This window comes from Rattus norvegicus, chromosome 4 (genome assembly GCF_036323735.1).
Source record: "Rattus norvegicus strain BN/NHsdMcwi chromosome 4, GRCr8, whole genome shotgun sequence".
In the NCBI taxonomy this organism is placed as follows: domain Eukaryota; kingdom Metazoa; phylum Chordata; class Mammalia; order Rodentia; family Muridae; genus Rattus; species Rattus norvegicus.
Window position 1 is genome coordinate 29,361,617 of NC_086022.1, and position 13,482 is coordinate 29,375,098.

A 13,482-nucleotide genomic window follows, 5' to 3' on the forward strand; every position below is an offset into this window, starting at 1 on the left:
CTGTAACTCCTAAAGAAATAGAAGCAGTCATTAAAGATCTCCCAACCAAAAAGAGCCCAGGACCAGATGGGTTTAGTGCAGAATTCTATCAGAACTTCATAGAAGACTTCATACCAATACTGTCCAAATGATTCCACAAAATTGAAACAGACGGAGCACTTCCAAATTCTTCTATGAAGCCACAATTACTCTTATACCTAAACTACATGAAGACCCAACAAAGAAAGAGAATGTCAGACCAATTCCCTTATGAATATCGACGCAAAAATGCTCAATAAAATTCTTGCAAACAAAATCCAAGAAAACATCAAAACGATCATGATCAAGTAGGCTTCATCTCAGGTATGTAGGGATGGTTCAATATACGAAAAACCATCAACGTAATCCACTATATAAAATGGGGTACAGAGCAAGGAAAGAATTCACAGCTGAGGAATGCCAAATGGCTGAGAAGCACATAAAGAAATGTTCAACATCCTTAGTAATCAGGGAAATGCAAATCAAAACAACCCTAAGATTCTGCCACACACCAATCAGAATGGCTAAGATCAAAAACTCAGGTGACAGCAGATGCTGGCAAGGATGTGGAGAAAGAGGAACACTCCATTGTTGGTGGGATTGCACAACCTCTCTGGAAATCAGTCTGGAGGTTCCTCAGAAAATTGGACATTGCACTACCTGAGGACCCAGCTATACCACTCCTGGGCATATACCCAAAAGATGCTCCAACATACAACAAAGACACATGTTCCACTATGTTCATAGCACCCTTATTTATAATAGCCAGAAGCTGGAAAGAACCCAGATGCCCTTCAACAGAGGAGTGGATACAGAAAATGTGGTACATCTACACAATGGAGTACTACTCAGCTATCAAAAACAATAACTATGAAATTCATAGGCAAATGGATGGAACTGGAAAATACCATCCTGAGTGAGGTAACCCAATCACAGGAAAACACACATGGTATTCACTTATTGATAAGTGGATATTAGCCCAAATGATCAAATTACCCAAGATGCACAGACCATATCAAACTCAAGGAGGATGACCAAACTTCGGATGATTCACTTATTTGAAAGGGGAACAAAAACAGCCATAGGAGGGGATAGGGAGGCAAAGTTTAGAGCAGAGACTGAAGGAACATCCATTCAGAGCCTGCCCCACATATGGCCCATACATATACAGCCACCAAAACTAGATAAGATGGATGAAGCAAAGAAGTGCATGCTGATAGGAACTGGATATAGATCTTTCCTGAGAGACACAGCCAGAACATGTCAAATACAGAGGTGAATGCCAGCAGCAGTCCACTGAACTGAGAACGGGATCCCTGTTGGAGGAATTAGAGAAAGGACTGAAAGAGCTGAAGGGGCTTTCGACCCCATAAGAACAATAATGCCAACGAAGCAGAGCTTCCAGGGACTAAACCACTACCCAAAGACTACATGCACTGACCCTGGGCTCCAACTACATAGATAGCACTGAATAGCCTTGAAGGGGCACCAATGGAAGGGGAAGCCCTTGGACCTGCCAAAGCTGGACCCCTGGTGTAGGGGATTGTTTGGGGGGGGGCGGTAATGGGGAGTGGATGGAGAGGGGAACACCCATTGAGAAAGGGAGGGAGAGGGGTTAGGGGGCTGATGGACAGGAAACCGGGAAGGGTAATAGCATTTGAAATATAAATAAGAAATACCCAATTTAATAAAATAGAAGAAAAAAGGAAGGATGAAAGAAAAATACACATAATAAAGTTATATGGAAGCAATTAAAAAAATGAAAATTGAACCTGTTAGTGGTTGAATTAGTCAGGAAATAAGTCATGTAAACAGCAAGGGAACATGAAGAACTCTATGGAAAGTTTTCATATTGAGAATTGGAAAATATGATCCAAAGAAATAAGAGAGGTTTAAAAAAAGATCCAAAGACTTAAAACATTCAAAAAGAGGAAAAGCCTTGTCTGGTACTCCCAGCATTGAGATCCCATGTGTACTGCAGGCTGCAGGAGAGAACAGCCATGGAGTGAACCTAGGACAAAGAAGGTAGAAAATGTCAGAAAGGAGAAAGCCAGAATATTGTAGAAAAAACAAAACCTCAGGGGAAACATAAAAGTTCAAATGGGAGAGAAATCATGAACACAAAACAACATAAACAGGATAGAGAAAAAATGGCGAGCCGGGCTCTAGGTTTTATTCTGAACAAGAGAATTCCACATGTCATAAACCATAGGAAACCCATGTTGTGGAAAAGTAGATTCTGACTTTTCCTCTCCAAATGGATCCTCCAAAGCTCAGCCTGCTCACACTAGAACAGATGAGTCTCCAGAGAGAAGAAAAGCCACAGAAACGAATGTGAAGGATACAAAAAGCATTGGCATACCCAGTGTGTGCAAAGCATGAAAGGGCACATCAGGATGAGAAGCCATATATAGATAGGCAAAATGGGAACGCCTATGTGACTCTGCCATTAGACATACCCAGTAGCACTTGGTGGAGAGAAGCCTGCATATGTAAGCCGTGAGAGGCATATCTGTAAAACCTTTGGCTGTTCCCCTTCATTTCTAATATGTGAAAGAAATTGTTCTGGGGAGAGAAAAGTCTGTGAGTGTAAGCAATGTGGAGAAGCCTGTGGTTTATCTTCTATTCAGAGATGCGTGAAATTACACTGCAGAGAAACATGCACGTAAGCAATGTGAGAAAGTCCGTATGTTCATGTTCTCTTCGAATATGTAAAATAATATGCTGGAGAGAAGCCTTGTGCTTGTAAGCATCAAACACATTGAGATAGTCACAACAGTTAGTTTCAAATACATGTGTGGAAGTTAGGCCCTGGTTCTTTCTGCCAGCCCATGCTCCCAAAAATAAGGCTTAGGCTCAAAATATATATTTTCAAATACATTAGACATCTAGCTAGGCTCTTCTCTGACTGGATATAACTTTAACTATCCCATGTTTTCTAGCCTACACTCTGCCACATGCCTGGGGACCTGTGCTCAGGTGCCATGTGTCCACCTCGTCACACCTTTCCAGCAAATCTCCTGCCTCTGGCTCTCCCAGAACCCTTCCTCCTCCCAGATGTTCTACCTCTGCTTTCTGCCACAGGCCATAGGCTTTTTAACTGTCAGGTGATGCATCCATACAAAACACAAGATAATTCTCTGTATGTTTCCCCCTTTTAGTTCAATAAAAGGCTCTTTTTCTTTATAATATAAATTGAATAACAATTCGGAAAGTATTTATAATATCCAGTCCTTATATATGCGGCAACTTAAAGTATTCTATCATCTATCATGTCTTGGTGAGTTCACAAATCTGTATCTAAATCATTTTCTATTCTAACTTGTATTACCAACCTAAAAACATCTAAGACTTAGAAAACCATATTAAATCCTAAACAATAAGCTTATAGTAAGACTATGAACTAGTCTACCAGTCTACTGTCTACCAGTCTACTGTCTACCAGTCTACTGTCTACCAGTCTACTGTCTACCAGTCTACTGTCTAGTCTTCAGTCCCATAGGAGAACTAAGGAGTAAAAAATTACCTGAGTATGTGGGAAGTGCAGGGATGCAGCTTCCAAAAATTATAGAAATGACAGAGACAGCTGAGCACCTTGAGAGTCCCCAATATACTCTATAGTGTTGGAGCATCTGTCTTCAGCCTTCTGGCTCAAAATATCTGACAGACTTTTTGTGAAGCAGGAATTATGAAGGACTTGCTTACCTTGACTTGGCTGAGCTTAACAGTTGACTATCCTGCATTCATTTGTCCCTTTTGGACAGCATTTAGTCTGCAGATGAAATTAGGGCATTTTCTTTGCCTGTAGCTGGCTCACTACAGTTGAAGCAAGTCCCAATACAAGTCCTTCGATGCTCATCATTTTGAAATGGAATGGGGATACTTTCAGAATCGGACCTATCTCATAGTCAAAAGATCTTTTAATAATGAAATAATTCTAAATGTCATACTCTATGGATCTCTGAAAACCATCTTTGAAGACCATCTATTTATAGCATATCTGAGTTCTCAAATATTGTTTATTCTTAGCGATTTTTATTTGAATAGCATCAAAAATATTTTATTGTAATTAACTAAGCTAGTATCTAATATGACCATGAGTTTGACTATTAACTTGCATTACTTAATTATTTAAACAGTTTGCAATAGCAGCCATTAAACAGACTATGACTAAACCTTGTATTTTAAAATGAGTTGCATAGGCATAATACCTATTACACAACAGTTGAACTATACATATGTCATGTAAATCTTAAATTTTGTATCAATATACAAAGATTTATACCAATGAATGCCTTAAACCTGTATCAATATACAAAATTCTGTAACAGTGTAACAAAATACAATCTTAATTCTGCATCAATATATAAAGTTGTCTGCCAAGGTAAGATTATGGTTATAAATTTAGCTTTTGGATTAAGATTAGATTCAGTATTCTATCCCTCTGTCTAATTTATTATATTTCTATATCCTCTGTTTTCCTCTCAACCCCCTTTCCTTTATCTAAGAGAGAAAGAAAGATAGAGAAAAGGAAAGGAAAGATAGAAATCCCTGAGTCTGAGCTCCCAATTAGTTTTCTCCCTGCCACACACCATAATTATTTGTCATCATCTCATGAAATGACAAAGCTGTCCTTTGCAACGTAATGATGGATGGAAAATCATGCTAATGCCACACCTGGAGCGTTGCAGTTGATGTCCGTGATCTACTGACAAGGGTGATCTTACAGCATTTTGAAAGGATCGTGAGAACAGAAGCAGTCACCACAGAATGAAGCAGGGCCACTTGGTAAACACACTCCTTCTTAGAAGTGAAATGATAAAGAAAACAAGATGTGGGACAGCTTAACTGGAAGCAAAATCAAAGGACACATTTGGGTTTTATCGTTAGCTTTATAATGTAGAAATGAAGTTCTTAGGCAAACAAGCTAGAAGCTCCTAGATGGGAAATGGAAAAGCAAAATCCTTGAAGCATGCATGAGAAGTTGTAATTAAGAGCACAAGCTTAGAATTAGCTCAGCAATATAGAGATTCCTTTTAAAGAAAAGAAGACAGAAGTGGCAAGAGGGCTCAGTGGGTAAACGTGTCTGCTACCAAGACTGGTGACCTGAGTTCAAGCAGCAAGACCCATGTCACAGAAAAGAACCCGCTCTAAGGTGTCCTCTGACCTTTACACACACGCCATGGCAAACATGGGTCATGGCACACAGTGCCACAGACATACACCAAAAGAAATAGAATTAAAGTTAAGAATATCTTGAAACTTTATTTAAAAGTAAAAGACAGTGGTACAAAGTTAAGAGAGGAGTTTGGAGGTACAGGGAAGTGAGTGTAAGTGACTTTGATATGATCAAGCAGTGGAAACTGGAGTTGTAGACAGTGTTGTTCACTTGCTTCCAAGTGATGGGCATGGCTGGATGTCAGGGAGCAGAGCATAAAGCACTTGGGGCACCCACAGGAAAGAGTTATGCAGCTAAAATCATGGGTGAGGAAAGTCTTTTTATCCTAGGAAAACACAAAAAGTGAGCTACAGTAGAGCATAAACGTCTATATAAAGTATGCTATTGAAATCATGTTCATATAGTAAAATATCAGCAATAAATATATTGGATGTTAAAATTATATTTAAATGGTAAAATTATAAGAAATTTTTATTCTTTGTATTTTTTAAAATTTTGTATATATGTAAGTGCATAAGCTGCATGTGTGTAGTATTTGTGCTCACATTGGTGTGGGCAGCTGAGGACGCTGGGAGTCCTGCTCTATCATTTTCTAATCCTTTGACCTATACTAAACCTAGAGTTAAGCTGGTAAGCAGTGAGCTCCAGCAGTCTACCAGCTCTACTCTACCCCAAGCCCTGGGGTCAGACCGCTAGATAGCCCTGACATGCTTTTTTGTGTTTATTTTTGTCATTGTTGAGTTTTATTTGTCCGTTTTTGTTGTTGTTGAGACATATTGTCACCATGTTGCCCTGACTGTCTTGGTATTTTCTGTGTAGACCAGACTAGCGGAGAACTCACACAGATCTTTCTCTCTGCCTGATAACCGCTGAAATGAAAGGCATGTGCCACCATGCCCAGCCCACGCCTAGTTTTCTACTTTGGTGTTAAAGATTCAAATTCAAGTTCTCATGCTTGTAGAGCAAGTGTCCTTACCCGGTGAGCTATCTCTCCAGCCCTCTTTGTGCTTTAATAATTTACACAGTGAGTATATAAGACATACTCCAATATAACCCATCCCAGGAATAGACAGGACCTTGTCTATGGCTCAGAGACCAAGCTCAGAAGATTAAGGCAAACTAGCAGACAGCTCAGAACTTTAACAAGGTTAAAGAATCTAGTTGTTTTCAAAGGTCAAGATGTCAAGGAGTTATAAGTGAGATCACTGAGAAACTATAGCTTCACCTCACTGTGCTTTCTTTAATCCTGGTGACTAAACATAGTTAGGCAGGCACCTGTGCAACCAGCAGAAGTGGTAGGATCTCATAGGATCTACAGGAAAGTGAAGGTTTTATGAGGTCGCACTGTTCAGCTGCCCTAAAATAGCCCTGTATCCATTTACTTCTCCCCTCTCATTTACTACTAGCATGTTGTAATCCTTATCCCTTGAAAGAGTTGAAGCAGTATTTTATCCATAGACTGAAAATGTCAAGTATTTGTCCACCTTGATGTTTGGCCTTACAGAAAATTACTACTTACTGACAGATAGTTGCATTTGTTTGTTTATTTGTTTTGTTGTTGGTTTCGTTTTGGTTTTGGGGGATTCATTTGTTTGGTTTTAGGATTTAAGATGTGTTTCCAAAATCTGTTTGTTTATTTCAAGGCCAAAACCTATGGGCCCCACAGGACAAAACCAGGATACTGCAAGTTAAATTTTATTGCACACAACCATGTCCATTTATTTTCATATGATTTGTCTTTCTTTTTGCTATATCATGCTACAACATCTTGAGCTAAATAGTTGAAACACAGATCTTAATAATGTATAAAGATTAAATATATACCATCTTGCCCTTTATAGAAAACTTTGTGCATTTCCTGTACTGTACAAGTTATAAATGTAGCATGTCCTTTAAAAAGGTTTTGAAATTGTTTCTTTTATTAAACATCATTTTGTGGAATAACTGCCCCTGTTACTGTGTTAGGCTACCAGCAAGTTAGCTCATCATTCAAGATTAAAATGGTAGAGGTCGGAGGATTAGCAAAAGCAATGGTCCAGTCTGCACTCCTGCTTGAGAATCAGCTTGTTGAGAAACTCTGGGTTCTTAAAGTTCTGCAGCATCTCTCTACTTCTGGTGTGTATTACTGAGTTTAAACATTTCATTGTCCAACATTTTGCTCTAACAGACTATGCAGTATAACTAGTTTGTTAAATTTAATTTTCAGGAGTTAACTGCACTTTGATGGTGAAAGCCCAAGCAGCCAGCAGAATCTGTGCTCACCTCAACGACCCGGATCCCTCAGGACAGCTTTTGTTTCGTTCATCAGAAGTACTGTGGAATTTATTGGAAAAATCTTCAAAGGAGGAAATTATACAGCAGCTCAGTAACTTGGAATGCCTGCTGTGAGTACATGTAGATAGGAGTGTCTTCTGCCTTGAAGTATAGCTAATGATAGATAACCACAACTTTGAATCTGTGTTCAATTCAATTTTTGACTCATCTGAAGGCTGTGTTTCATGAAATCTTCATACTAAGATGTAAGGGTTTGTTCTGGTACTGCTATGTATTTAAATGCTAAATGCTGGCCTCCAAGATCTGGTTGCCCCTGAGGAGGGGGCATATACACATACTGTGTAAACTTTGCCCCTCAAGTTATCCCTGACTGGTTAATAAAGCCTGTTCTTGGAAGAAGAAAGGGGGAGGAGCAAAGATTCCTGGGCTTACGGTCTGAGACAGGAACAATGAGAAGGAGAGAGGATGAAGAAAGGAAATCACCATGGGATGGATGGATGGTAAGAACATAGATCTGAGAGTTGGCCTGATGGAGTAGGAGCATGGCTAGAAGGAACATGGTGAGTGGCATCTTAAGGATCACCAAAGATAAGTAGACAGAATAGCAGAAAGAGTTAATATCTGCCCAGGTCTAGTGCTCTAAAGCTTATTATAAATCTAAAGGTCTATGTGTCCTTTAATTGGGAAGTAAATGATCTGAAGTGGGGTAGGAACCCCTAATAGATATCTAAAGACAACAAAAAGATGTACCAAAACTCTAGAATACTAATTACCAAAACAAATTCATGCCCAACATGGGGCACAATTTATAAAAGGAATTATCTTTAATATAAATGTAATCAGTGAATTAATCTGGCAGCTTCCCCAATAAGCACATAGAAAGGCTAAGATTTATTAGGCCGCCTGAGCCAAGTACTGAGAAATGATTACTCACTTATAAACTTCTACGCTGGTCAGACGCCCTCCCGGCTACACTCCCATCTCACCTGAGGTTTCATCCTTTCTTCATCCACCTCTCCTCCCCTGATAGTTTCTCCACCTCCCTCAAGGCTTCTTCCTTCACTTCCTGACTCTTTCTCTGCCCCACCCCAAGAATTGGAAGTCCCACCTTATTCTCTCTAAGGCTCTGCATTGGCTCTTTGGCTTTTATTGGCAAGCAGAGAATGAATGAGGAGCAATGTTTATACAAACTTGGGACATAACAAAACCATGTCCAGTTTGAAACAATGAGGGCAGAGTAATCAGCATTTGAATAGCACAGTGGTAAACTTTACACAGTGAACAAAAGCATTATGCCTACATAAGAAGCTATACTTTCATTGTATTGTGAGTTTTGAGATAGGTTTTATGTAGTAAGACTGACCTGGAAATTGCAATGTAGCTGAGTGAGGATGGTCTTCTATTTCTTCTCCAGCACTGGAGTTAAATACATATGTGCCTCCCTGCCCAGAAGTCACACCTGTCTATGTAGGATGCTCTAAAAGTATCTTATTATATAGCTAAATTGTACCTCTACAGATGGATAAAGTAAAAATTAGACTTCTAGAACTATTTATGCATTAAATTTCTGATTAGTATTTACCACCTTTCCTGTTGTATATTTAAAATTGTCACTTAAATGTGCACAAGTTTTCAAATAAGTTTCAAATAATTCACTTATTTAATACATGGTTATTGCCTGTTGTGCTAGAGTCGGTCTGAGATTATAATAATACAACTAAAGCGTAGGTGAGGTAAGCATCATACTTTTAATCCCAGAATTTATGAGGCAGAGGAAGAAATCTCTGGGAGTTCAAGAGTGAGCTCCATGCCAAACAGAGCTACATAGTGAGACCCTGTTTTCAAAAAAATAAATAAGAGCCAAAGAGATAGCTCAGCAGTTAAGGTTTTACAGAGGACCTGGGTTTGGTTCCCAGCACCCACATAGCAACTCACAACCGTTCATAACTCCAGCTTCAGGGGATTCAGTGCCCCCTTGTGACCTCCCTGGGTAACACGCATGCACATGCAGTGAAGATACATCTGAAAGCAAAACACGTTTGTGTGTGTGTGTGTGTGTGTGTGTGTGTGTGTGTGTGTACATATTCTAAAATGGACCTTCTCTTATAGTTATAGAGAAAAATAAGTACATAAGCAATTAAAAGAAAGTATAATAATCATAATGAAAGAAATTTTTGCAAAGTACCACATCTTTTTCAGAATAATATGGATGAATGTTTTTGTTGTCAAGTGACACAAAAACCCAACCCTGCTGTCCTGTTTAGCTTTAACTGTTAATGTGGCACAGTTCTCTGTTACTGAAAAGAGAGTCAGATCAGATTGGCCCGTATGTCTGTGGGTGACTGTCCTTACTGGACACAGCATGAGATGGCGCAGCTCACTGTGGGCGGCACATTTCCTGGTCCATGGTTCACATGGTACAAGAAATCTAGCTAAGGTTCCTCCGTGGTTTGTGCCATGCGTTTATGCCTGAGTTCCTGCACTGAGTTCCCTTCAGTAATGGGCTGTGGTGTGGAAGTGTAAGCCAGACCAATCATTCCCTCCTCTGAGCTGCTTTTTGTCAGTGTTTTATCACAGAAAAGAAACTAGAACACTGACTGATGAGGATGCAGCTTTAAAAAGTGATCTTAGCAAACAAGAGGGCTTAGCTCTTCTCCATCTATTGGTGCTGCCTTCCACTCTTTCGATGTAATTCCCATAGAACCACAATCTAGGGAGAGTGAATGCCTAAATAAGAAATATAACGTTATTACAAAGATAACTGCAAATGGGTCCCAAGAGGCAATAACTGACTGTCTACTAAGAAGTGTGACCTGGAACTGAGCTGGTGTGTGCTCCTCTGCTCATCAGCCTTAGCAGGATCTCAGCCATTAGGATCAGTCACAGGGGAGCATCACACATAGGAAAGAAGTAAAAGTCAGTTTTAGAGGGAAAAAACTGAAAGAAGTTGAGTCTGATGAGAGCAGAAGAGTAGAGGAGACTGCTAAGAGCTGAGGCTCCACTTGGCAAGAACCAAGGCAGCAGGAGCCCTGGGATGCCTGCTAGAAGAGAGGACCTATCCTAAGAATAAAGAGACGCATTGAATGGCTTTGTCATGGCACAGTTAAATCATGTAGAGCTGGCGGGTATGAAGTTACGTCAGTGGATTCTTGTCCGGTACAGTGTTGTGAATTAGGAGCAGGTTGGGTAGGGTAAAAGAAGAGCAATACTTTGGGCAAAGTCGAAAATTAGAAGTAGGACCTTATTGATAAGAAGCCCAAGTATTTCCAGAGATAGGTCTTAGTTTGATCCTTTAACAAAGATTCAGAGAGTTGTAATCTTTTCCTCAGGGTCTTAGGGGGTAGAAATCAATTTAGGGTGCTGAGTTCCAGTAAACCTGCTCTTCCAGCTAGCAGGCTCTGACCCCTGACTCACAGGGAACGAAAGGGACAAGAGAGCTCTCTGGGCTTCCTGCTTGTTGTGAGAACATTGGTTCCTTTATAATGGCTCAACCTTTGTGGTCTAAATGCTTCCCTGAACCTACCTTCCCAATACAGTTCCCACAAGAGAGGGTTTCGACAAATGAATTTTGAAAAAACACATTTTGTGTATAATGATATCCTTTTGTAATATTTTATTTTCTAGGACTTTGAAGGAAGTATTTAAAAATCTGGTTATGAGGGGGCATAGTCACTATGAGCGTCAGCTTAGAAATGATATATTAGTTATCACCACAATTATAGCTCAGAACCCTGGAGCACCAATGATTGTAAGTACGCATCAGATCCTATTCCCTTTAACGGTGAAAGTGGTGGTGGTACTCTAAATTATGTTTTAGTATTTATCTGTGTTATTGTACTGCTAAACTGTATTTTACTATCACAGTGGTCACCACTGCACTTCCAGCCTGCCTTACTGCTGTGTTCCGCTGGAAGCCAGCCCCTGCTCTGCATCTCAGCACATACACATCCGGGCTCTCCGGTGTTTCCTTTCGTTCCTGCCTATCTAGCTTCATTTCTTTTCCGCTGGAAAAGCTTTATCATTTCCTGTGGTACAAATGTGGTACCTGCTCTCAACAAAGTCTCTTGGGTTTCTTTTATCTAAGATTATCGGTAATTTACCTTAATTCTTGAAATTTATGTTCATTGCATATAGAATTCTAGGTTGAAAAAAATCTCTATTAGCACTTGAAAGATAATGTTCCACTGTCTTCTGCTCTCTGCTGTTCCTGGTAAGTACTGGTTATTTGGAATTCTTGAAGTGTTCTTTAAACTGTTTTCAAGATTCCCCCCTTTATCACTGCTGTTCAGTGGGTTTATTAAATGTGCCAGGATGTTATCACTTTTCTGTTTATACTTTAGAGTGTCCTACATATGTAATTTTTTCAGCAAGTCTGAACACATTTGTGTCATTTTCACCAATAATTTTCAGTTTATTCTCTTTCCCCACTTGGTCTAGCATTCCAAATATGTATACATTTAATTATTTTTTGAATTGTCTCATATGGTTGTAGGCTTCTAGTCACTGTTTTCAATAATTTTTCTCTCTGGTCCTCAGATTGGATGGTTGTATTGGTTATATATTTAAATTAACTAAATTTCCTGGTCTCATCCATTGAACAAACACCCCTTTCTAGTGGGTTTGTATTTCAGATGTTAGAATTTCTCTTTTTCTTTTCTTCAGTTCTGGAGGTGAAGTCCAGGACTTTCTGCATGGTAGGCAAGGACTCTACCACTGAGCTACACTCCTAGTCCCCCTTGATTCGTTTTTATCATTTGTTTTATTCAGTTCCCCATTCATTATGAGTATCTTTACTGTGTATTCTGACATAGGCCTCTGGAGAGTGCTTTTTCAGTTTTATTATGAGTAGACATTGGACTTGTCCGCATTCATACCTATGGTGGATTTCAGTTCAGATCTCAGCTTGGTTCTTCTAGCCGTAATCACCATATGTAGGATTATGTGTACTGGGCAGGTCAGGCAGCTCAGAGTCAGAGCCTTTGTGTGCATGTTTGCTTTCTGCTTCTGGCTTTCCCTCTGAGACTGTGCCTTTCATTCTAGTGGCCATGGCTGCCTCAGTTCTCTGATTCCTTTATCCACTTAGACTGTAGATTTATCTTTGAGATTAGCATCTATACACAAGGTGTAGAATAGGATAGCAGTTGGGCTAAAAGCCAATTTTAAGAAGAGTTGGTGTGAGAATCTATACAGTGAATTCTTTAGTCTTTATCCAAGTTCCAACTTCTTCTAATGTACTTTCTCTTGGCTAAGAGAGAAGCACAAGATGAATGCTTTTCATATTTTTGTTTAAAGTTTTTTCATCATAACTACCCAACTATATCAGAAGCAAACTCTCCCTATATTTAAAAATATGTATTTTCATGATTTAGTGTTGTGTATGTGTGTATGAGTGTAGGTTAGTCTATGAGTGCAGGTGCCTACAGAGGCGGAAGATAGTGTTGGACACCTGGAATTGGAGTTACTGGTGTGTGTGAGACACCTAAAGGGGGTTCTGAGGACTGAGCACAGGTCCACACTCTTTAACTCCTCAGCTCTCTCTCTCGAACCCCTCCCTGTACTGTATACTGAACAAACAACTGAATGATTAAGATCACAGTGTTCACGCACCAGCCGTATTACTATACTACCTATAAAGGCCCCAACACCTGACACTGCACATCAAGTGGTCCAACAAAAGAAAAGTCATGGAATTCATACTGTCAAAGCACATAAACCGCCTGACATAACTCCTAGTTAAGTCTTCCACATGTTGATAGACTATGTTTGTCTGACAGGCCATGGCCAGTCAGTGAGTTCTCAGTTCTGCCACTGTCAACATCCCAGTAATTCCTTGAATATAAACCAAAGCAATAACATTCTTACATTTTCAAAGGAGCCATGTGAATCCTGAAGAGGTAGAAAAATCATGCTGTAGATGCAAAATGCCAGTATTATGTGCACCTATAAACATTGCCTAATCCATAAAGTCCAGTTAGCATGTCTCTGTCAAAAATGAATTCCCTGTGCTGAGG

At 39.7% G+C, this 13,482-nt stretch overlaps 1 protein-coding gene across 6 annotated transcripts in view; it reads left to right on the forward strand.

Annotated features, from left to right (window-relative positions):
• Nucleotides 1–13,482, forward strand: part of Cfap69 (cilia and flagella associated protein 69) — a 70,890-nt gene that overhangs the window by 26,993 nt on the left and 30,415 nt on the right. For 4 of the 6 annotated variants that reach the window (XM_003749688.6, XM_063286814.1, XM_008762733.4 and 1 more), the window contains 3 exons: nucleotides 7,163–7,312; nucleotides 7,404–7,581; nucleotides 11,096–11,219. In XM_003749688.6, coding sequence (XP_003749736.1) covers nucleotides 7,163–7,312; nucleotides 7,404–7,581; nucleotides 11,096–11,219 — 452 coding nt within the window. Of the gene's footprint in view, nucleotides 1–6,016; nucleotides 6,177–7,162; nucleotides 7,313–7,403; nucleotides 7,582–11,095; nucleotides 11,220–13,482 lie in introns of those variants that run through there. The other 2 variants (XM_006236074.5, XM_039108576.2) reach the window with 2 other exon arrangements.